At 48.2% G+C, this 21784-nt stretch overlaps 1 protein-coding gene and 1 long non-coding RNA gene across 4 annotated transcripts in view; one reads left to right on the plus strand and one right to left on the minus strand.

Annotated features, from left to right (window-relative positions):
• Nucleotides 1-20676, plus strand: part of ZFHX3 (zinc finger homeobox 3) — a 255767-nt gene extending 235091 nt beyond the window's left edge. For 2 of the 3 annotated variants that reach the window (XM_089903269.1, XM_022583310.3), the window contains exons 8-10: nt 5706-5808; nt 7074-12482; nt 16417-20676. In XM_089903269.1, the coding sequence (XP_089759395.1) occupies nt 5706-5808; nt 7074-12482; nt 16417-18059 (7155 nt within the window). In that variant the 3' untranslated portion in view covers nt 18060-20676. The other variant, XM_089903270.1, reaches the window with a different exon arrangement.
• The window catches only part of LOC111179568 (uncharacterized), a 205834-nt gene that overhangs the window by 7328 nt on the left and 176722 nt on the right, over nt 1-21784 (minus strand). The window contains exons 6-11 of the long non-coding RNA XR_016391017.1: nt 20095-20256; nt 17873-18060; nt 13610-17554; nt 13379-13522; nt 11415-12887; nt 10836-10931 (exon numbers count right to left, since the gene is read on the minus strand). This is a non-coding gene — a long non-coding RNA (uncharacterized LOC111179568). The remainder of the gene's footprint in view (nt 1-10835; nt 10932-11414; nt 12888-13378; nt 13523-13609; nt 17555-17872; nt 18061-20094; nt 20257-21784) is intronic.

Genomic DNA, 21784 nt, shown 5'->3' on the forward strand with positions numbered 1-21784 from the left:
GTGATAGCCATTTGGAGCCTGTTTGCCAATTAGATGGTCTAAATTAAAAGTGACCTTGGTATACTGCCACTGCTTGCCTCTCCAAGTCTAATGAAGCTTTTCTCTCCAATTCAGTCCCCTTCTCAGCTTTTTTCTCCCTCACTCACTGTGTGTGTGTGCACATGTGTGTGTGAACTGTTCATATGTTTCCTGTTCTCCCACCTACCTCCTTTTTCAGTCTTTCTCATTCTTAGATTTTAAAATCTGGTTCAGGGCTGCATTTGTTTCTGGCCCATATGAATTGTTAATATGGCCCTACAATTCTTCCTCTTGGGTTTTAGGTTTAAAAAAAAAACCACAAAAAAGATAGACAACGACATAGGAAGACATTTTAGAAGGGGAACGAGACAAAGAGAGAAACAGCCCTCTCGACTCCGTGGTCCAGCGCCCAGCCTGGCACATTTGGAAGGTAGTAAAAGGAAAAGAGGGAGAAACCTCTGAAGCTCTCTCTGCTGCCGTGAGTTGCCGGGCTTGCTGGCTGCAGATGTGCAGAGACCAGCTGGCAGCCATCGAGGTCAGGGGAGGAAGTGAGCAGCCAGACCCTCACTGGCGCCGTCGACTTTGGGTCCCCCACTAGCTAGAATGCTCAGTTCTGGAAGCGGTTGGCTTTTAACTCCATGCTTGTTTTTTGAACAGGACCAATGCCTCATTCACAAGGTGTAGAGACCGGCCAGGTCTGTGCCAGGAAGGCCTGTGTCTGAGGCTTTTTCCCTCTTTTTTTCCCTCCACCTGAGGTTCTTCATTCTCTTGACTTTTTTACTGAAATATGAAGGATTTGAGTCTCCTTGGGAGTCTAGGTTTTGGCAAATCTGTACTTTCACTTGGAATAGAGAGCCTTTCAGAAAGAAGCTCTACTCAGGCGAGCAATGCCAAGGCTGTGGGGATGAAGGTCTCAGAGAAACCAAGTTCAGTACTCGCTCTAAGAAAGTGCCTTTGCTTTCCAGCATGTGGAACTTGTTGGTTGCATTGATCTAACCTCAGATAGGGTGGCCTTGAGAGGTGAATTTGCATGAGCAGTCCCGTTCAGAATTTAGCAAAGTGTATATACCCCTTGGCTGCTCAAGTTGTGGTATTTGGCCATTTCATATCCATGACCCAGAGAAAGCAAGGAGTGGGGAGGGCTCCTTATAATTCCAGCTTCTCCTATCGAAAAAGAGTCAACATCAGCGGCCCCTCCCAGATGTCACAGTGGGGACCAGACCCACATCTAAGACCCTGGGTTTTATAAGGTGTGTCCTTGGGGCTTTCGGGCCCACTCACCTCATAGAAACTTGAAAGGCGTTAAGTCATAATCCAAAATAATGGTGAACTGAACCGGAGGTAGGAACTAGGTATTTACAAACCCACGTCACCTTTCCTAGTAGTTCAAGGGCAATTAACTTGAATCCCGGAATTTCCCTCGAGGGAGCCTGTGATTTCCTGAAATTATCTACGATAGTTTGTTTTAAAAGTATTTTCTCTAGGAGGCTGCAACTTTCATCAGATTTTCTAATGAGTTTATGATCTCTAGAAGGTTAATTATTCTGGACGTGAGCTTCTTGGACACAGGGACCCGGTCTTGCTGTCTCACAAGCGTGCAGCACGGGGACCTTGTACAAAGTTTAGTGAATGATGGTCAAATGAATGGATGAGCAGAGTCATTTGAGGCCCTTCCATCTCATCAACTAAGTTGTTTTGGAATGGCTTAAGCGTGAAGATTCTTAGTACCGGCATGGAGCTCTTCTGTTTCTATCGTCATATTTGAGAATTGCTTGAACTTGAAGATTTTCAGCATCAGAGCAGAACTCCACATTTCCCTTGTTATATGTGAGACTTGTTTACTTGTTAGGAAGGTACTGCGCCTGCTCGGGTGATATTTTCTTCCTACGTTTCCGTCAACTCTGCATGCCTGACTTGGCTCCGATTGCTGAGAGGAGCACATGTGGTATCCAGATCATCACCACAGAGCTGCTTTGCGTGGTCATGGCCGCCGATCTTTGAGAGACTCAAGTTCTGAGGCAGTAATGGCTCTAAGCAATTGAATTTTCTTACCAGAAAAACTTTGACTTTTGGTTAAAAGTCTGTTTTAATAGTCTGAGGGTCCCCTCTATACATTAATGAGTAGACTATGGGGGAATGTAACTTAACATACTCAGTGTTTATGGGTGTAAGATTATTGGAAGAATCAATCTACATGGGTGTCAGTGTAGGAGGTGTAGGTGTTTAGACTGATTGTGTACTGTTGTCTGGCCAAACCTAAAACTTTTTGTTTGGCTTTTGAGTGTGTGGATGGGAGGGCTTGGGGCAGAGAGAGTGAATGTGTAATGCCGCGTACGCTGTCGGTACAGGGGAGCTGCTGGCGGCATCTAGTCCCCCGAGGGTCTCTGTGGTTTGGACACGTTTGGGGCGGCTCTGCTTACAACGCTGTGGCCAGGTTTTGTCCTCTCACACACTGGCATGCTCCGACGCTCCTAGAGAAAGGGAAGGTCTTTACAGAACTCTGCCCAGCACTGTTGAGTGACCGCCTTTCCCACGGACTTTCAGCCGTCCATCAGAGGCTGGCTGGGATAGACTCAACCTTCCACACTGTGTGGCAGCCAGATATGATTGGGAAACAAGGAGTGCCAAGGCACGTATTGAAGGAACTCAGCCTTTGGCCAACTTTCATTTTCTTCCGTGAGCAGAATTCCTCAGTGAGCCATTGGCAGGACCGTATTTTTGGCTCTTTACAAAAAAGCGTGGTAACTTTGAGTGATGAGCTTGAGAAGCTGGTAGGAGGGGGAGTAGTGGACACGGACACGGGAACATTAGTGTCCGAGAGCTGACGTGGGGCCCTCCAGCGTCCTGCACAGCAAAGAGGCTTCCATCGCAACCTCTCTCTTCAGACCCATGTGCAGACAGACCGCACCAGAATTTCTAGATCCTTAGGATTCTCTTTAGGGGTCTTCTTCTTTGCTTTCTGGGAATTTCTTGCCCATTAAGATTTTATAGGGCTTCCCTGGTGGCGCAGTGGTTGAGAGTCCGCCTGCCGATACAGGGGACACGGGTTCGTGCCCCGGTCCGGGAGGATCCCACATGCTGCGGAGCGGCTGGGCCCGTGAGCCATGGCCGCTGAGCCTGTGCGTCCGGAGCCTGTGCTCCGCAACGGGAGAGGCCACAACAGTGAGAGGCCCGCGTACCGCAAAAAAAAAAAAAAAAAAAAAAAAAAAGATTTTATATACCCAACCTTTTTTGTTTGTTTTCAGGGAGAGGTTGGGTACACTATAGATGAGAAGATGCAGGTAGATAGAAGTAATTACGTAAACACGTATGAGGCAAGACTTACAGGTTTGGGGGCCCAGATTAAGATGCAGAGGAGCATGTGAGGTTGATGATTATATTTTGGGGAGAGTTAATTGATGGAAGGTGAAGGCAGACAAAGAACCGCTGCTTACTGCCTTCTTGAATCCCAATCAGGAATTATGATTAAAGTCGCGGCGAGACAACAGAGGGCTGATGAATTGGTGTCGTCTTTTTTTTTCTTTCTTTTTTGCCGTCATTCACACTTGATTGACTTCAACCTTTCAAGTGCAAAAGTCTCTCTTTTCCATTATTATTCATAGCCATCTGAGTTTTTCTAATTAAAGTGTATGAAAACAATTACTGATCCGTCGTACTGAGTCTGTTAGAGGGGATGTCTGCCTTACTGTAATGTGTATAAAAAGCCCACAGTTTTCTATAATGATGTGCAGCTGAGGTGTTAGATAATTTTATTCTTTTTTACTCTGTAGGGCTTTTTTTTTTTCACTTCTCATGATTCATTTTTCATAATTCCTAAAGATCCCAGGAAAGGACTGATCCTGCAGCTACAGCCGAGAAAGGAGGTGTGGGGGGGAGTCTTTTTTCCTTTCCCTTTCTCCCCCTCTTGCCCCCAACCTCGTGCTCCCCCTCGGTTGAGGACTATAAATTAATCGGTGACCTTTCACTTCTTGGATTCCCACTGGACTCCCCAACCACACTGGTCAGAAATGCTTTCTGTTAAAAAGAAAATAGATGGAATGAGTTTGGCCATCTCCGCTCCGTTCCGAACGATTCATCCACAGCTAGCCATACGCAGCTGCTGGCGAGCTTTGTGTGAGGGTGCAGATTCTGTGAGAGCAGGGATTCTGTGTCACATTCACCTGCCACGCACCTGCTCTTCGTAAACGCAGGGTTTCTCAGAGCCCTTCTCCGTAGTGCCTGTTGCTTAATTTTTGCACCTACGGGCATCTGGGTTGCTGAGATTATCCTAATACCCTGAAATGTATTGAGGAGTTACCTTTTTGGATTTATGGGGACAGCTGTCTGAGTTTCCTCTAGGAGTGGAACCTACCACTGATGATTCTAGTGAACACGTCAGCAGTGATTTTGAGCAAGGCCAGGATCCTCGAACCATTAAAAATTAATAGTAATTTATTTTAAATATTTAATTTTGAACAGTAATCTAGGCGTTCCCATCTTTGTAACAGCAAGTGAAGATACTATCTCAATAGTTGTGTTTGATGGGAAAGTAATGCCTCCAGGTGGGGCTGCGCGCCATGTAGAAAGGTTAGTGGTGACTGTAAGTTTCTGTTCCTGTAACCTCAGGGTCAGTTTGCTTCTCAGGCTGTCATCAAACAGGGAACGATTTCTAATTCATTTGGGAATATCATCGCCAACTACCTTCCCATCCTATAGTAGGCAAAGGGATATTGCTGCTTCTTAAATGAAGAACCGTTTAGCCTTACGTTGGATGTCGAGGGCCTCCTATCACGTTAATGGAGGGCAGATGATAACTTGTTTGGACACGCTTGCGGCCAGATGGCAGGAAAGCCTGGAGAAATAAATGCCGAAAGATCTGACCTTAAATTGTAGCTCTTTTGACCCAGGCTAATTCTGGAGTTGCTGTATTGGGAAACAACAGCCGTGGCCAAGGTGGGGCTGCCCTGTTGTAGAATGTAGGGTGCGGGGCACCCTCTGCGGCTGGGACACTGGCCAGAAGTCCCCTCTGATGCTGTGTACCTCAGGCAAAGACCCCAGGAGAAATCCTGACTGAAGTGAGTCATAAGAAATGCTCATTTGCACTTGATCTCAGCTTGTAAAGGGTTACAAAATGTTGTTTCCTGGAAAAATCTGCCAGTGTGTCTGCGTGTCCTTAGCCTTCCTTTTGTTCCCTTCTCTTCTTCTCACCCTTTCCTTCGCTCTTATTCCCCTCCTCTTCTTGCCTGAATACATTCTGAAAACAGTACTACAATGCTCCCTGCTTCAAGATTACAGTGTACTTTACTAGGTATGATTTAATTAGGGCCCTTATTATGTTTTCAGCAGCTTAAGGTGGGCCTTTCAACTTATCTACCTAATTGGTTGCACAAGAAGTTTCACAGCCCATGACAAAACATTGTCAGTGATCAAAGTCAAAATTCTGCATAAAGGAAAAATATTAATAATAAGATTATTCTTCAAGTGTGCACTGCTAATTATGTCCAGAATGTAACCGTAGAAACGCTTTTGACTGATGTGAGCTTTGTCTAATAAACATGAATCTTCAGTGAGCTATGAAAAGTGACACCTCCAGCTTTACACTGGTGAAGGCTAATTTTGCTTATTAAATAATTTTGACACATTTCCCTATTTTGTGTCTCTTTCCTCGCCCTTTGACGCTCCTCGCTTCTCTACCGCTTGCTCTTCAGGTGACTACCCCTGAGATGGTGATGCCCAGCAGCCTGTTCCTCCCAGCGGCTGTTCCAGATCGGGACGGGAACTCCAGTTTGGAGGAGGCAGGAAAGCAGCCTGGTTAGTGTCATTATTCTTGACCCCTGAGAAGAGTAAACAAAATGAAACCTGGGGCCAAAATTTTCATGGAGCAAGCGTGCCAAGAATTCTTTACGATACTCCTAAAAGCTGAATGTAACTTTTCAAGGGATGAGGGGCACCGTTGTCAGCTACTTGATACTCTGGTTCTTGGCATGTATTTGTGTACACACTTCATATGGTTTGAAGTGAGAAAACCAGGTGAGAACCAGTGGGGTTTTGGTGGACACCTGTCCCCTTAGACTGTACAGTGAGGAAGTGACTAACCAGAGAGTCAGCCAGTAGACCCATGACTTACCACCCTAAGCCATCAAATACTCCCTCTCTGAGGACTTAATTATTAGGGACCTGTGGAGCACATGGGTGATCTCAGGGCACTGGATTAGTTGTCTTTCTAGGTGCTGTCATCTCTGCACAGAGCTCTTCTCTGAGACTTCCAGGAGTGCCTTATGGGAGGCAGCGGAGAGGTGCGTTTGGAAAGAACACTGTTGTAGGCATAGATGCTGCTGGTGCCCCACGGTGGGTCCTAGCTGGATGGGGCCTTAGACCTCTGTTTATGAGTCTCTCCTACATCTTTGACACCTTGTCAGCAGCTAAGGTTTAAGCTGGGAAGAGTTACACCACACTCCTGCCCCACCGTGTCTCCCTTGTGGTTTTTCCATATTAGGCAGCATACAGCTGACCCAAAAAAGGGTCAGAATATTTATGGGTGATGATCTCACTGTAGAGAAAAGTTTTAATGTGTTTTCATAATTGGCCACTTGAATGTTCTTTGCTTATTGAATAGAGAGGACAGTCCAAAGTCACATTATAACAAGAAATTTAATGCCTAAAAATATATATATCCCAAAATTTCTTATATTACAGTGGATAGCGGTTCTTGCAAATTCCCCACAGCTTAGGACAGCATTAATTCACATATTCTATATTCAGATCAAAGGGGGTATCCCTTCAAGCCAGTTCTTGAGAAATTGAAACAAACAAATATTGTTTGTTTAAAAGACAGATTTGTGCTATGGTATAGGCCTACTAGCAGTTGAGACTTTTTGTATTTCCTTTTCTTCCTCTCTGTTCCTGTGCACCTGCTTATATAACACGTGCTCTCAGCGGTGTGGGGCTCTGTGGAGAGTGTGTGTGTGTCTGCAGGTTGGGTATGTCCCTCATCATGAGACTCTGTTCATGAGGCCTTGCTGGGTAGACAGCTCTAAGCCTTCTTTATCATTGGCCTTTTTTTTTTTTTTTTTCAGAAACCTCAGATGATCTGGGAAAGAACATCTTGCCCTCTGCCAGCACAGAACACAGTGGAGATGTGAAACCCTCTCCTGCTGACCCAGGCTCTGTGAGAGAAGATTCAGGCTTCCTGTGCTGGAAGAAGGGGTGCAACCAGGTTTTCAAAACTTCCGCCACTCTCCAGACGCACTTCAACGAGGTTCACGCCAAGAGGCCTCAGCTGCCCGTGTCGGATCGCCACGTGTACAAGTACCGCTGCAACCAGTGCAGCCTAGCTTTCAAGACCGTGGAAAAGCTGCAGCTCCACTCTCAGTACCACGTGATCAGAGCTGCCACCATGTGCTGTCTCTGTCAGCGCAGTTTCCGAACTTTCCAGGCTCTGAAAAAACACCTCGAGACGAGCCACCTGGAGTTGAGTGAGGCCGACATCCAACAGCTTTATGGTGGCCTTCTGGCCAATGGAGACCTCCTGGCAATGGGAGACCCCACCCTGGCCGAGGACCATACCATAATCGTTGAGGAAGACAAGGAAGAAGAGAGTGACTTGGAGGATAAACAGAGCCCGACGGGCAGTGACTCTGGGTCGGTACAAGAAGACTCGGGCTCAGAGCCAAAGAGAGCTCTCCCTTTCAGAAAAGGCCCCAACTTCACCATGGAAAAATTTCTAGACCCTTCTCGCCCTTACAAGTGTACCGTCTGCAAGGAATCTTTCACTCAGAAGAACATCCTGCTAGTGCACTACAATTCTGTCTCCCACCTGCATAAGTTGAAGAGAGCCCTTCAAGAATCGGCAGCTGGTCAGCCAGAACCCACCAGCAGCCCTGACAACAAACCTTTCAAGTGTAACACTTGTAACGTGGCCTATAGCCAGAGTTCCACGCTGGAGATCCATATGAGGTCTGTGTTGCATCAAACCAAGGCCCGGGCAGCCAAGCTGGAGGCTGCAAGCGGCAGCAGCAATGGCACCGGGAACAGCAGCAGTGTCTCCCTGAGCTCCTCCACCCCAAGTCCTGTGAGCACCAGTGGCAGTAACACCTTTACCACCACCAATCCAAGCAGTGCTGGCACTGCTCCAAGCTCCAGCTTCCTGAGCCAAGTGTCCGCTGAAAGTGTAGGCATGCCACCCCTGGGGAATCCCAGCGGTGCCAACACTGCTTCCCCTTCAGAGCCCAAGGAAGCCAATCGGAAGAAGCTGGCAGATATGATCACATCCAGGCAGCAGCAGCAGCAAGCACAGACCCTGGCCCAGGCCCAGGCCCAAGTTCAAGCTCACCTGCAGCAGGAGCTGCAGCAGCAGGCGGCCCTGATCCAGTCCCAGCTGTTTAGCCCCACCCTCCTTCCTCACTTCCCCATGGCCACGGAGACCCTGCTGCAGCTGCAGCAGCAGCAGCATCTCCTCTTCCCCTTCTACATCCCCAGCGCCGAGTTCCAGCTCAGCCCCGAGGTGAGCCTGCCAGGGACGAGCGGGGCGCTGACGCTGACGGGGGCGGGCCCAGGCTTGCTGGAAGAGCTGAAGGCTCAGGTTCAGGTCCCGCAGCAGGGCCATCAGCAGGTCCTGCAGCAGCAGAGCCAGCTCTCTCTGCCCCAGAGTCACTCTGCACTCCTACAGCCCAGCCAGCACATCGAGAAGAAAAACAAATTGGTCATCAAAGAAAAGGAAAAAGAAAGCCAGAGAGAGAGGGATGGTACCGAGGGGGGAGAGGGCAACTCGGGACCAAAGGAGTCACTTCCTGATGCCTTGAAGGCCAAAGAGAAGAAAGAATTGGCCCCAGGGGGTAGTTGTGAGCCTTCCATGCTCCCTCCACGCATCGCCTCGGACGCCAGAGGGAACGCCACCAAGGCCTTGCTGGAGAACTTCGGCTTTGAGCTGGTCATTCAGTACAACGAGAACAAGCAGAAGGTACAGAAGAAGAACGGGAAGACCGAGCAGGGGGAGAATCCGGAAAAGCTCGAGTGCGACTCCTGTGGCAAGTTGTTCTCGAACATCTTGATTTTAAAGAGTCATCAAGAGCATGTTCACCAGAATTACTTTCCCTTTAAACAGCTGGAGAGATTTGCCAAACAGTACCGAGAGCACTACGACAAGCTGTACCCCTTGAGGCCTCAGACCCCCGAGCCGCCGCCTCCGCCCCCACCCCCGCCGCCGCCCCCGCTTCCGGCAGCGCCGCCCCCGCCGGCCTCCACCCCAGCCATCCCCGTGTCAGCGCCACCCATCACCTCGCCCACGATTGCACCGGCCCAGACATCCGTGCCGCTGACCCAGCTCTCCATGCCCATGGAGCTGCCCATCTTCTCACCACTGATGATGCAGACGATGCCGCTGCAGACCCTGCCGGCCCAGCTGCCCCCTCAGCTTGGACCTGTGGAGCCTCTGCCTGCGGACCTGGCCCAGCTCTACCAGCATCAGCTCAATCCAAGTCTCCTCCAGCAGCAGAACAAGAGGCCTCGCACTAGGATCACCGATGACCAGCTCCGAGTCCTGCGGCAGTATTTTGACATTAACAACTCCCCCAGTGAAGAGCAGATCAAAGAGATGGCAGACAAGTCTGGGCTGCCCCAGAAAGTGATCAAGCACTGGTTCAGAAACACTCTCTTCAAAGAGCGGCAGCGTAACAAGGACTCCCCTTACAACTTCAGCAATCCTCCTATCACCAGCCTGGAGGAGCTCAAGATCGACTCTCGGCCCCCTTCACCAGAACCTCAGAAGCAGGAGTACTGGGGGAGCAAGAGGTCTTCAAGAACAAGATTTACTGACTACCAGCTGAGGGTCCTGCAGGACTTCTTTGATGCCAACGCTTACCCCAAGGACGATGAATTTGAGCAACTCTCTAATTTACTGAACCTTCCAACCCGAGTCATAGTGGTCTGGTTTCAAAACGCCCGACAGAAGGCCAGGAAAAATTACGAGAATCAGGGAGAGGGCAAAGATGGAGAGCGGCGGGAACTTACAAATGATAGGTATATTCGAACGAGCAACTTGAACTACCAGTGCAAAAAATGCAGCCTGGTGTTTCAGCGCATCTTTGATCTCATCAAGCACCAGAAGAAGCTGTGTTACAAGGATGAGGACGAGGAGGGGCAGGATGACAGCCAAAACGAGGATTCCATGGACGCCATGGAAATCCTGACACCCACCAGCTCCTCGTGCAGCACCCCGATGCCCTCCCAGGCTTACAGCACCCCAGCACCAACGGCCAGTACAGCTTCCACTGCTTTCTTGCAGCTTACGTCGGAGGCTGACGAACTGGCCACCTTCAGTTCAAAACCAGAGGCGAGTGATGAGAAACCAAAGCAGGCTGAACCTCCCAGTGCACAGCCAAACCAGACCCAAGAAAAGCAAGGACAACCAAAGGCAGAGCTGCAGCAGCAAGACCAGCCCGAGCAGAAGACAAATGCAGCCCAGCAAAAGCTCCCGCAGCTGACGTCCCCCGCTTCGTTGCCCCAGCCTCCTCCACAAGTGCCCCCCCCTCAGTGCCCCTTAGCCCAGTCGAGCCCCAGTCCCTCCCAGCTCTCCCACCTGCCCCTTAAGCCCCTCCACACGTCAACTCCTCAGCAGCTGGCCAACCTACCTCCGCAGCTAATCCCCTACCAGTGTGAGCAGTGCAAGCTGGCGTTCCCGTCGTTTGAGCACTGGCAGGAGCACCAGCAGCTTCACTTTCTGAGTGCACAGAACCAGTTCATCCACCCCCAGTTTTTGGACAGGTCACTGGATATGCCTTTCATGCTGTTTGACCCGAGTAACCCACTGCTGGCAAGCCAGCTGCTCTCTGGGGCCATACCTCAGATTCCGGCAAGCTCGGCCACTTCCCCTTCAACTCCCACGTCCACGATGAACACTCTCAAGAGGAAGCTGGAGGAAAAGGCCAGTGTCAGCCCTGGAGAAAACGACAGTGGGACGGGAGGAGAAGAACCTCAGAGAGACAAGCGTTTGAGGACAACTATTACACCAGAACAGCTAGAAATTCTCTACCAAAAGTATCTCTTGGACTCCAATCCAACTCGAAAGATGTTGGATCACATTGCGCATGAGGTGGGTCTGAAGAAACGCGTGGTACAAGTCTGGTTTCAGAACACCCGAGCCCGGGAAAGGAAAGGACAGTTCAGGGCTGTGGGCCCAGCGCAGGCCCACAGGAGATGCCCTTTTTGCAGAGCGCTCTTCAAAGCCAAGACTGCCCTGGAGGCTCATATCCGGTCCCGTCATTGGCATGAAGCCAAGAGAGCTGGCTACAACCTAACTCTGTCTGCAATGCTCTTAGACTGCGATGGGGGACTCCAGATGAAAGGAGATATTTTTGATGGAACTAGCTTTTCCCACCTACCCCCAAGCAGTAGTGATGGCCAAGGTGTTCCCCTCTCACCTGTGAGCAAAACCATGGAGTTGTCTCCTAGAACTCTTCTTAGCCCTTCTTCCATCAAGGTGGAAGGGATTGAAGACTTTGAAAGCCCTTCCATGTCCTCAGTTAATCTAAACTTTGACCAAACTAAGCTGGACAACGACGACTGTTCCTCAGTCAACACAGCGATCACAGATACCACTACTGGAGACGAGGGCAATGCGGATAACGACAGTGCGACGGGAATAGCAACTGAAACCAAATCCTCTTCCGCGCCCAGTGAAGGGTTGACCAAAGCGGCCATGATGGCAATGTCCGAGTATGAAGATCGGTTGTCATCCGGTCTGGTCAGCCCAGCCCCGAGCTTTTACAGCAAGGAATATGACAATGAAGGTACAGTGGACTACAGTGAAACCTCGAGCCTTGCAGACCCCTGCTCCCCAAGCCCTGGTGCAAGTGGGTCAGCAGGCAAATCTGGAGACAGTGGGGATAGGCCCGGGCAGAAACGTTTTCGCACTCAGATGACCAACCTGCAGCTGAAGGTCCTCAAGTCATGCTTTAATGACTACAGGACACCCACCATGCTAGAGTGTGAAGTCCTGGGCAATGACATTGGACTGCCAAAGAGAGTGGTTCAGGTCTGGTTCCAGAATGCCCGGGCAAAAGAAAAGAAGTCCAAGTTAAGCATGGCCAAGCATTTTGGTATAAACCAAACAAGTTACGAGGGACCCAAAACAGAGTGCACTTTGTGTGGCATCAAGTACAGCGCTCGGCTGTCTGTACGTGACCATATCTTTTCCCAACAGCATATCTCCAAAGTTAAAGACACCATTGGAAGCCAGCTGGACAAGGAGAAAGAATACTTTGACCCAGCCACTGTACGTCAGTTGATGGCTCAACAAGAGTTAGACCGGATTAAAAAGGCCAATGAGGTCCTCGGACTGGCAGCTCAGCAGCAAGGGATGTTTGACAACGCCCCTCTTCAGGCTCTCAACCTTCCTACGGCATATCCGGCAATCCAGGGCATTCCTCCCGTGTTGCTCCCCGGCCTCAACAGCCCCTCCTTGCCAGGCTTTACTCCATCCAACACAGGTGGGTTCTGCTCTTGGTGATTCTCCCAGTATTAAATAGCCGCCCAATTAGCGCTGCTTCTGTGGCTGTCACACAAAACCTCTGAGTGTTGGCCTGATAGGAAGCTTCCCTTTTCAAGTTCTCTAACAGCAATAAAACCTCAGGTCCCTTCCACTGAGTCTCCCTAGAGCTGTAGTGTACACGACTCTTTGACTTGCCAGTTCAAGGATGGGGATCTTGTGGTTGGAACAGTCTCCTGAAACCATTCTCGTGCCTGGTGTTCAGTAACACCAGCAGGGTGTGTGTTACAGGCATGAACTTCAGGGTTCTGGCGTACTGGATCCTGGGGTATTTTCAAGACAGCAGTTTCCATTATAGACCCTTCCATTCAGTCCTTGTGGGGAAATGCAGATCCCATCTCGATATCTGTTGAAAATATAAAACATTTGGTTCAAGAGAATTTAAATCAACTCTTTGCCTTCCCCTGTGGTCCCACCTCCTTTTTCAGAGACGTGCTCTGGCAGGAGAGATGCTACCAGGAAGATGCTCTCATATGGTAGAGCCTTACTCCTGGGGTTCTCTTTAAGTCAGAAATAGAGTGTTATGTTAGTGGTTTTTGTTGGTTGGTTGGTTTTTGGCTGCATCACGGGGCACGTGGGATTTTAGTCCTCCGACCAGGGATCGAACCTGTGCCCCCTGCAGTGGAAGCTCGGAGTCTTAACCACTGGACCGTCAGGGAAGTCCCTGGTTTCTAAATAGACTGCCTTTGTACTGGAATGCAGTGACCAGGAACTCGTATTGGGCACTGTGGTTCTGAATTATGACATGTTTTAGTCCTCTAGACAGACAAAAATGTTAATGGTAACACCCCTTCGTTTTCTTCTGCCCGTTTCCCTTTCTAATTCAGAGTCACGTACTTGGTAGTTATTTTTCCACTTCGTAGGGAGTGCCGCAGTTCTTTCTGTGTACCTCTCTTGTTCCTCCTCCTCTGCCCTCACCCGTCTTCTCTGAATCCAGCTGTCTTCCCTAAATTGGACTTTCACCTCCAGGATCCTGTGAGACTGAGGCACAAGTTAGCGGGTCCCTCCACAGCCTGTGTTGACCAGTACACATTCACCAAAGGAGAGCCCCTCAGAGTGCCTCCTTACCTTCAAAACATGGCCCTCTCTCCGGGGTGGAAGTGGTTCTGCTGCTTCCCAGAGCAGCCCTGGTTTCTGGTTGAATTAAATCCAAGTTTTATAATTTTAGCAGTGTTTTACAGAACGTGAGGGCTACCTCATTCCAGATCCCAGTTTCTTATCCAAAGAGAAGAACAAGAAAAGAAAGCATTAAGATGTAGAAGTCGTTGCTTACATGTGTTGGCAAGTAATGTCACAGGATGATGTTAAAGTCAGCTAGACATAAGCCAAGAAAGAGACTATGGAAAGTGGCTGGGCACTGAACTTCACTTGCAGCCCAGGACCTTGGAAGAGGGGCTTGGGAAAGCCCAACATTTCATAATAATGTGAAAATATTAGAATCAAAATGTCTGATCTATTCCCCTTGTTTTACAGATGAGAAAACTGAGGCCCAGAGAGGTCAAGACCATTCAACAAGCTAGGGTAGGAGCCGGGCTCCCAGTGCTATGTACTCCTTCCACAGCACCCAATACGAGCCAGTCAGTCAACAGGTATATGTTTAGTGCTACTCAGGTTCTGAGCACTTAGAGTGGACTCCAGGTAGGAAGACAGATCAGCTCTTAATCATTCACAGCAGCCAGGCCCGCCCCAGTTACCACCGTCTGACTGTACCGCAGCTCCCAGGAGCACTGCATCTGGAATTAGGAAAGAAAGAAAGAAAGAACTTGTGTTTAATACGTCAGGCCCGATGGTAAGCTCTTTCCATATGAGCTTCCATTTAAACCCTACATCCATCTGTTGTGGAAAGCTGAGGTTCCAAGCAGTCAACTAATAGGCCCGATATCACACGGCAGATGCGTGTCAGCCACAGTCCATACCTCGTCAGTCCGACTCCAGGAGTACGTGACTCAGCCTCAGGGGGATGAAGTGGCCTGTTTGGTTCTGATCTTACAGATAAGAAAACCAAAGCCACGGAATTATTGTGAGAATGTACTGAGCTACTTTATCTCCCATGGCTAGTGCAGAGCCTGGTAAATAGCAGAAGTTCAGTACATGTGTCTTAAAACTGAAGCTCTCTTGTGCCCTGTCAGTTCAAGGTAGAGGAAGTCAGTTCTCCTCTGGAAGCCTGATGCCAGAGGGATGGGGAGATCAATAGGCGCTTCCTTCTCTGCCCCACTGGTCATTGGGCTCTGCCTACAGCTCCAGCCTAACACTTGGAGCAAGCCTGTTGCCTAGAAATAGACAAAGCCATGTCCCGAGTTGGAATTCATAATCTGCTTTGTGCCACTTTAACCAACAAGCCTTTACTGAGTTTTTCTAAGTCAGACACATCTTCTCCTCTGATTTCAGTCCCGTAAGTACATTCAGGAAATTGGATGACTTAATTTCAGTGGTCCCTTTCTGCCATTTTGGAAGAGTCAATTAATGATATCATGTGATGCTGAGGGAGGCATCCTCCTTGCCTATCAAAAAGTTAATGCCTGTTTTTGCTGGGACTGGCAACTTGAGGCAACCTTGTTCTCTTCACCCGAAATCTGAGTTTTTTTTTTTAATGCAGCGTGATAGCCCAGGGAATACTGCACCACTGGAGCTAGAAATCAACGTTGTCTTCACCTGGCTTGGGCTTCAGAGTGTTTTTTCTCATGAAGACAGACAGTGACTTGTTTGGAACCCCACCCCAGCTTTCTTGCTGAAGGTGGTCCAGATAAAGTAGTACATTTTGGTGTCCTCTGAAGAGGAGGGACGCATACCGTCTAGTGTCTTGGATGTGGTCAGTGCTGTCCTTCACCGCCACCTTGCTAGTCTTCATGAACCAGCAGCAGCCCTCCATCACCCTGAAACAAAAGATTTAACCCAGGAGATATGGGTCAGGGAGGAGGTCAGGCTCTGGGGCTGGGTGAAGGCTTTACAGGTAGTGGTAGATTAGGCCTGAGTGTGACTGAGGATGGGGCTGTGTCCTGCGTGCGCCTGGTGACATGGTCTGCCACCCGTAAGCAGTGGTGCCTGGGGTAGGTTGTGATGTCTTAGGAATTGCTGGTGCCAGCACTTTGACATTGCTCTTCTCCTCTTCCTGTGGCTGCTTTCTCACGCATCTGCAGTCCTAATCCTCCCGTATGTCATTCAGAGAGGGGCAGGAGAAGAAAATGCTCATTTTTCCGGTGGACTACAGAATCCTATTCCTAGGTGGTTACATTTTTCAGCAGATTTGTTAAAGCAGATCAGCTGAGCCAAAGCAGTGCCACTGTTTACCTTGAATGGATTGTTTCCATTTCTTCCCATTGCTCCTCCTCTGTGCCCTCCTAACACATCCATTCACCTGCAGCAGTGGCGGTCAGAGAGGCACATGTGTAGAGCCTGTTGTGTTTGGTCAGGTGGTCTTGGTGTCTGGCCGGGTTTCTTGCTTTTGCTGTCTTCTGCAGACAGCTTCTGGTGGGGCCTCTTGACTGTACTATTTCTGTGGGGCTTTTGATGAAGGCCATCGGTTCCGATGGGTCCCGGCTGGCAGCAGTTTGTCTGGGGGCCTCCAGACTAATTGCCTTGGGCAGAGTTGGGAGCGCAGCAGAGAAAACGTGACCGAGTGGGATGGGTGTGGCACGTTGGGCAGGAAGGTGTTGGAAGTTGTTTAGCTGGTATGGGAGCTGACCCAGGGCTGGGTCCGGATTAGAATACAGGTTATCCAACCTGGGCCTGGCGGGAAAGCCGTTGGATCAACAGGATCCTCCAAGTTCAAACCTTGAGCTCTTAGACCCTGTGCCAGTGACACAGGTGAAACATCTTTAGCACTAGCCTCAGCACCCCAGACTGACACGTGATTTCTCTGTCTCCACTCCTTTCAGCTTTAACGTCTCCTAAACCGAACTTGATGGGTCTGCCCAGCACAACAGTTCCTTCCCCCGGCCTCCCCACGTCTGGATTACCAAATAAACCACCCTCAGCGTCGCTGAGCTCCCCCACGCCAGCACAGGCCTCCGCGGCGACGGCCCCTCTGCCAAGTCCCCAACCGCAGCCGCCGCAGGCGCAGCCGCCGCCGCCGCCGCCAGCAGCCCAGCCGCCACCCGCGCCGCAGCTCCCGCCGCAGCAGCAGCAACAGCAACGCAAGGACAGAGATGGTGAGAAGGGAAAGGAGAAGGAAAAGGCACACAAAGGGAAAGGGGAACCCCTGCCCGTCCCCAAGAAGGAGAAAGGAGAGGCCCCCACGGCGGCCGCAGCCACGATCTCAGCACCGCTGCCCGCCATGGAGTATGCAGTGGACCCTGCGCAGCTGCAGGCCCTGCAGGCAGCCTTGACTTCGGACCCCACAGCGTTGCTCACGAGCCAGTTCCTCCCTTACTTTGTACCAGGCTTCTCTCCTTATTACGCCCCCCAGATCCCCGGCGCCCTGCAGAGCGGGTACCTGCAGCCTATGTACGGCATGGAAGGCCTGTTCCCCTACAGCCCTGCGCTGTCGCAGGCCCTGATGGGGCTGTCCCCGGGCTCCCTACTGCAGCAGTACCAGCAATACCAGCAGAGTCTGCAGGAGGCCATCCAGCAGCAGCGGCAGCAGCAGCAGCAGCAGCAGCAAAAAGTGCAGCAGCAGCCCAAAGCAAGCCAAACCCCAGTCCCCCAGGGGGCTGCTTCCCCAGACAAAGACCCTGCCAAAGAATCCCCCAGACCAGAAGAGCAGAAAAACGCACCCCGTGAGGTGTCCCCCCTCCTGCCGAAACCCCCCGAAGAGCCAGAAGCAGAAAGCAAAAGTGCGGACTCCCTCCACGACCCCTTCATTGTTCCAAAGGTGCAGTACAAGTTGGTCTGCCGCAAGTGCCAGGCGGGCTTCAGTGACGAGGCGGCGGCGAGGAGCCACCTGAAGTCCCTCTGCTTCTTCGGCCAGTCTGTGGTGAACCTGCAAGAGATGGTGCTTCACGTCCCCACGGGCGGCGGCGGCGGCGGCGGCGGCGGCGGCGGCTCGTACCACTGCCTGGCGTGCGAGAGCGCGCTCTGTGGGGAGGAAGCTCTGAGTCAACATCTCGAGTCGGCCTTGCACAAACACAGAACAATCACGAGAGCAGCAAGAAACGCCAAAGAGCACCCTAGTTTATTACCTCACTCTGCCTGCTTCCCCGATCCTAGCACCGCATCTACCTCGCAGTCTGCCGCTCACTCAAACGACAGCCCCCCTCCCCTGTCGGCCGCCGCCCCCTCCTCGTCCTCCGCTTCCCCCCACGCCTCCAGGAAGTCTTGGCCGCAAGTGGTCTCCCGGGCTTCGGCCGCGAAGCCCCCTTCTTTTCCTCCTCTCTCCTCATCTTCAACGGTTACCTCAAGTTCATGCAGCACCTCAGGGGTTCAGCCCTCGATGCCAACAGACGACTATTCGGAGGAGTCTGACACGGATCTCAGCCAAAAGTCCGACGGACCGGCGAGCCCGGTGGAGGGTCCCAAAGACCCCAGCTGCCCCAAGGACAGTGGTCTGACCAGTGTAGGAACGGACACCTTCAGATTGTAAGCTTTGAAGATGAACAATACAAACAAATGAATTTAAATAAAAAAATTAATAACAAACCAATTTCAAAAATAGACTAACTGCAATTCCAAAGCTTCTAACCAAAAAAAAAAAAAAAAAAAAAAAAAGGAAAAAAAAAAGGAAGAAAAAGCGTGGGTTGTTTTCCCATATACCTATCTATGCCGGTGATTTTACATTCTTGTCTTTTCTTTTCTAATATTAAAAAGAAAAAAGAAAAAACTTAACCCTGTTACATTGTGTCCTTTTGAAGGTACTATTGGTCTGGGAAACAAGTCCACAGGGCCTCCCTATGTCTTTGGAGCTTAAACCCCTTGTATATTTGCCCCTTTTCAATAAATGCCCCACGTTGATAGCACAGAGGAGCCCGGCATGCACTGTATGGGAAAGCAGTCCACCTTGTTACAGTTTTAAATTTCTTGCTATCTTAGCATTCAGATACCAATGGCTTGCTAAAAGAAAAAAAGAAATGTAATGTCTTTTTATTCTCAGGTCAATGGCTCACACTTTGTTCTGTTTTCAGAATCATTGTTTTATATATATTATTTTTGGGGGGGTTTTTTTTTTTTTTTTTGGTTTTTGTTTTCGTTCCAGAAAAGATTTTTTGTTTTGTTAATTTAAAAACGGGCAGAAAGTATTTGAGAAAAACAATGTGAACTGCTTTAGCTTTCTGGGGATTTTAAGAATAGCTTTTCTGCTGAAGCCAATTTCAAGGGGAAAAGTTAAGCACTCCCACTTTCAGAAAAAAAAAAAAAACCCACACACAGAGTGTTGAGGACTTGTAGCTTAAAAAAATAAGTTTTAAAAACTGACTTTCTGTATTTATGATAGATATGACCATTTTTGGTGTTGAGTAGATTGTTGCATTGGAAATGAACTGAAGCAGTATGGTAGATTTAAAAGGAAAAAAAAAAACCCTTTTGTGTACATTTAGCTTTTTGTATGGTCCAGCTGACAGCTCCTCACTTGATGTTGTCTTGTTCATTCCTAGCAGATAGATTGCAATCCGTTGATTCACCTAAGCTTTTCTCCCCTTTGTCCCTTAATTCCACTTTCTCTTTCCTCCTCCCACCCTATAATCTCCCACTTAAGGTAGCTGCCTTCGTTTCTCAGAGGGTAGCTGCAGAATTATTCTATAAAACTAAAGAAAGAATTTCAAAGGGTTCTAGGGGTCATTAGGATCCTCACAGATTATTTTTGGTTGGGGAGTTGAAACTTTTTAAAGGCATATAATTCTAGTTACCTATGTCTGTTAGCCTTGTACATTTATTTTTCATTTATCCTTCCTTTGGTTTTTCTTTTCACCCTTTTTTTCCCCTCCTTGTTTGGTAGATGCTTCAAATATTCTTTTCCTAAACTAAAGCATTTGTTTCGGTTTGTATAATTGGGCTGTGTGCTTTTCTTTTCTAAAAAAGTTTTTGGTTAGGGGTTTGGTTTCTGTGTTTTTGTTTTGTTTTCTTTCCTCTCTCAGAAAAAGAAATTTCATGCTTTAAATAAAATCCAAAGACACACCCTTTCACTGCTGAGGCAGAAAAAAGGGAAAGGGTTCTTGTTACTTGAGAATTTGTTTCTGATTTAAATAAACAAGACTTAGTTTAATAAAAGAAAGAGTAAAACAGAAGATTCCCAGGTTGTTATGTGCTTCTTCTGCAAGCAGAGAGGCAGCTGTTAAAGACAATTCCATATACCAAAAGACACACTTTTTACTTCAAAGTTTTGTCCTTGTGTTAGGCAGTCTGAGCAGCGAGTGATCCAGAGCGCAGCCAACAAAGAAGCAGATAGCAATGTACGTACAGAGAGCAAAAAAGGAACTGTGTGTGAGGCACTTGTGTTTATGTTAATATCCGTATTCCTGTAACACACAACACAACGCAACATACACCCTTTCTCATCTTAAAAAAGCGGTCTGAACTTTGAAAGGAAACCTTTGTGCTGCTATAACGTAGATTTTGGAGACAAATAGATGCTTTGCTGTTTCACCTTCATAGCCAAACATCAACAGAAAAAAATCTCCCCTTACCCCGAAAGTGTGAAATCCTTCTCCCCTTCATTCTCTTCCTTATGTTTCAAAAGGGAACTTTGAAGACTGTGAATGCAGGTTCCATCTGGTCACCTTTCGGGCTTCTTCCCCAGTGCTGAAGCCACTCATCGACTTTGCAAAAAGACTGGAGCATTCCAAGATCTGAAAATGAATTTCTTTTTTTTCTCTTTTTCTTTTTTAGCCGGGACTATTTTATTTTTATGAATTTGTTTTTAGTTTAATGAAAGAGTAGATCCTGAACTGTTGTATATATTTCTAACTAGGCTGACTGATGCACAGTGCAAATTCCTTTTTTAATTTTTTTTTTAAGTAGAAGTACTAAAGAATACCATCTAACTATTCATACCAGTATCCAGTCATAGCATAAGGTGTCAAAAACAAGTACGCAAAACATTTGCTGTTTTAACAAGCTATTTCTTTTAACAAGAATTCTTGTATTTCTCCCTGTGTTTGAGATGAACATTTTTAAATTTTGAAGTTGTACAGTTTTTTGTTTTCCATTATTTTATCTTGTTTGTAACTCTATGAAATATATATATATATATATTTTTTGCCATTTAACTGTTGTATGTTACTCTGTGTCTGTATCATATAGAAAAAAATTGTTTTTGTTTTTGGTTCTCTATGTGATACCAATTAACAATTTAACACTAGTTTTATCTGTCAAATTCTGCTAGGTCTTTTCTGAAAACTTTGTTTTTAAAAACGGTAACTGTTTGGTAATAGTGCAATTTCTATCCCTTTCCCTCCCCCCCTCAACTTTAAGTTCATTTCCTTGTAATTTTGCCACCCCTCCCCAAAGTGTTTTCTTTTTCCTTTCTTTTCTTTTTTTTTTGAGCTACCATGCCATCCTCCCTCTGTGAGGCAGAGTGACTGTCAGTGTTTTTGTTATGCCATGCCTCGACCTGTGGGTGTGTTCGGCAATAGCAAGGTGGTTGGGTAGACTGACTAAGCATGCTTCCACCCACCAGTGTTCCTCAGTGGGGTTATGTGAGTGTTTCAACCTGGAGTGGGTTGCACGCTTAATGCTTTCCTCTACAAGTATACCGCCCACATATACGTTCATTCAAAAAAAAAATTCTTCTCAGCGTTAACCTAGAAGTAGCAAAGCAGTCGGTGATGGTGAAGCTTAGAGGTCAAACATGAGCTAGTTAGATGTCTGTGGGCTGGCATCCACCATGGCTGTGACCAGTATCACTTACAAAGCATGAATTCACTACAATGCTCAACTGTTTAGATCGGTCCCACTCGGAGAATTTACTCCTGTCTGCTGCATAGTCCGTAGCTGAATAGGATATCTCAAATTACTTTTTGAATTAGTTCTTCACCTCCATTGATACTTCGTGTTTTTGGTTGGTTGTTTTTTTTTTCTGAATCTCCACAGTGTGGGTTGGTGCCAGACACCAATCAGTCATAGCACCAAATGGGCCCACAGAATGGGAGTTATTTCCTCCATCCTCCAAAAAGAAACTTAAGAAGGAAACACATTCACACACCTACACATGCGTGCGTGCACACACACACACACACACGGAAAAGTTTAGGAAGTTCTATTTTTAATTAAAAGCTATTTAAAGAGATGAATGTGGCCAAAGTTTTACACAATTGAAAATAAGGTAACACAGACAGCACGTGTTTAAACCTGAGTTTATCAGGCATGGCAGGAAGT

This window comes from Delphinapterus leucas, chromosome 20 (genome assembly GCF_059928025.1).
Source record: "Delphinapterus leucas isolate spDelLeu-1000000601 "Yukka" chromosome 20, BTC_Dleu_Yukka2, whole genome shotgun sequence".
NCBI lineage: Eukaryota > Metazoa > Chordata > Mammalia > Artiodactyla > Monodontidae > Delphinapterus > Delphinapterus leucas.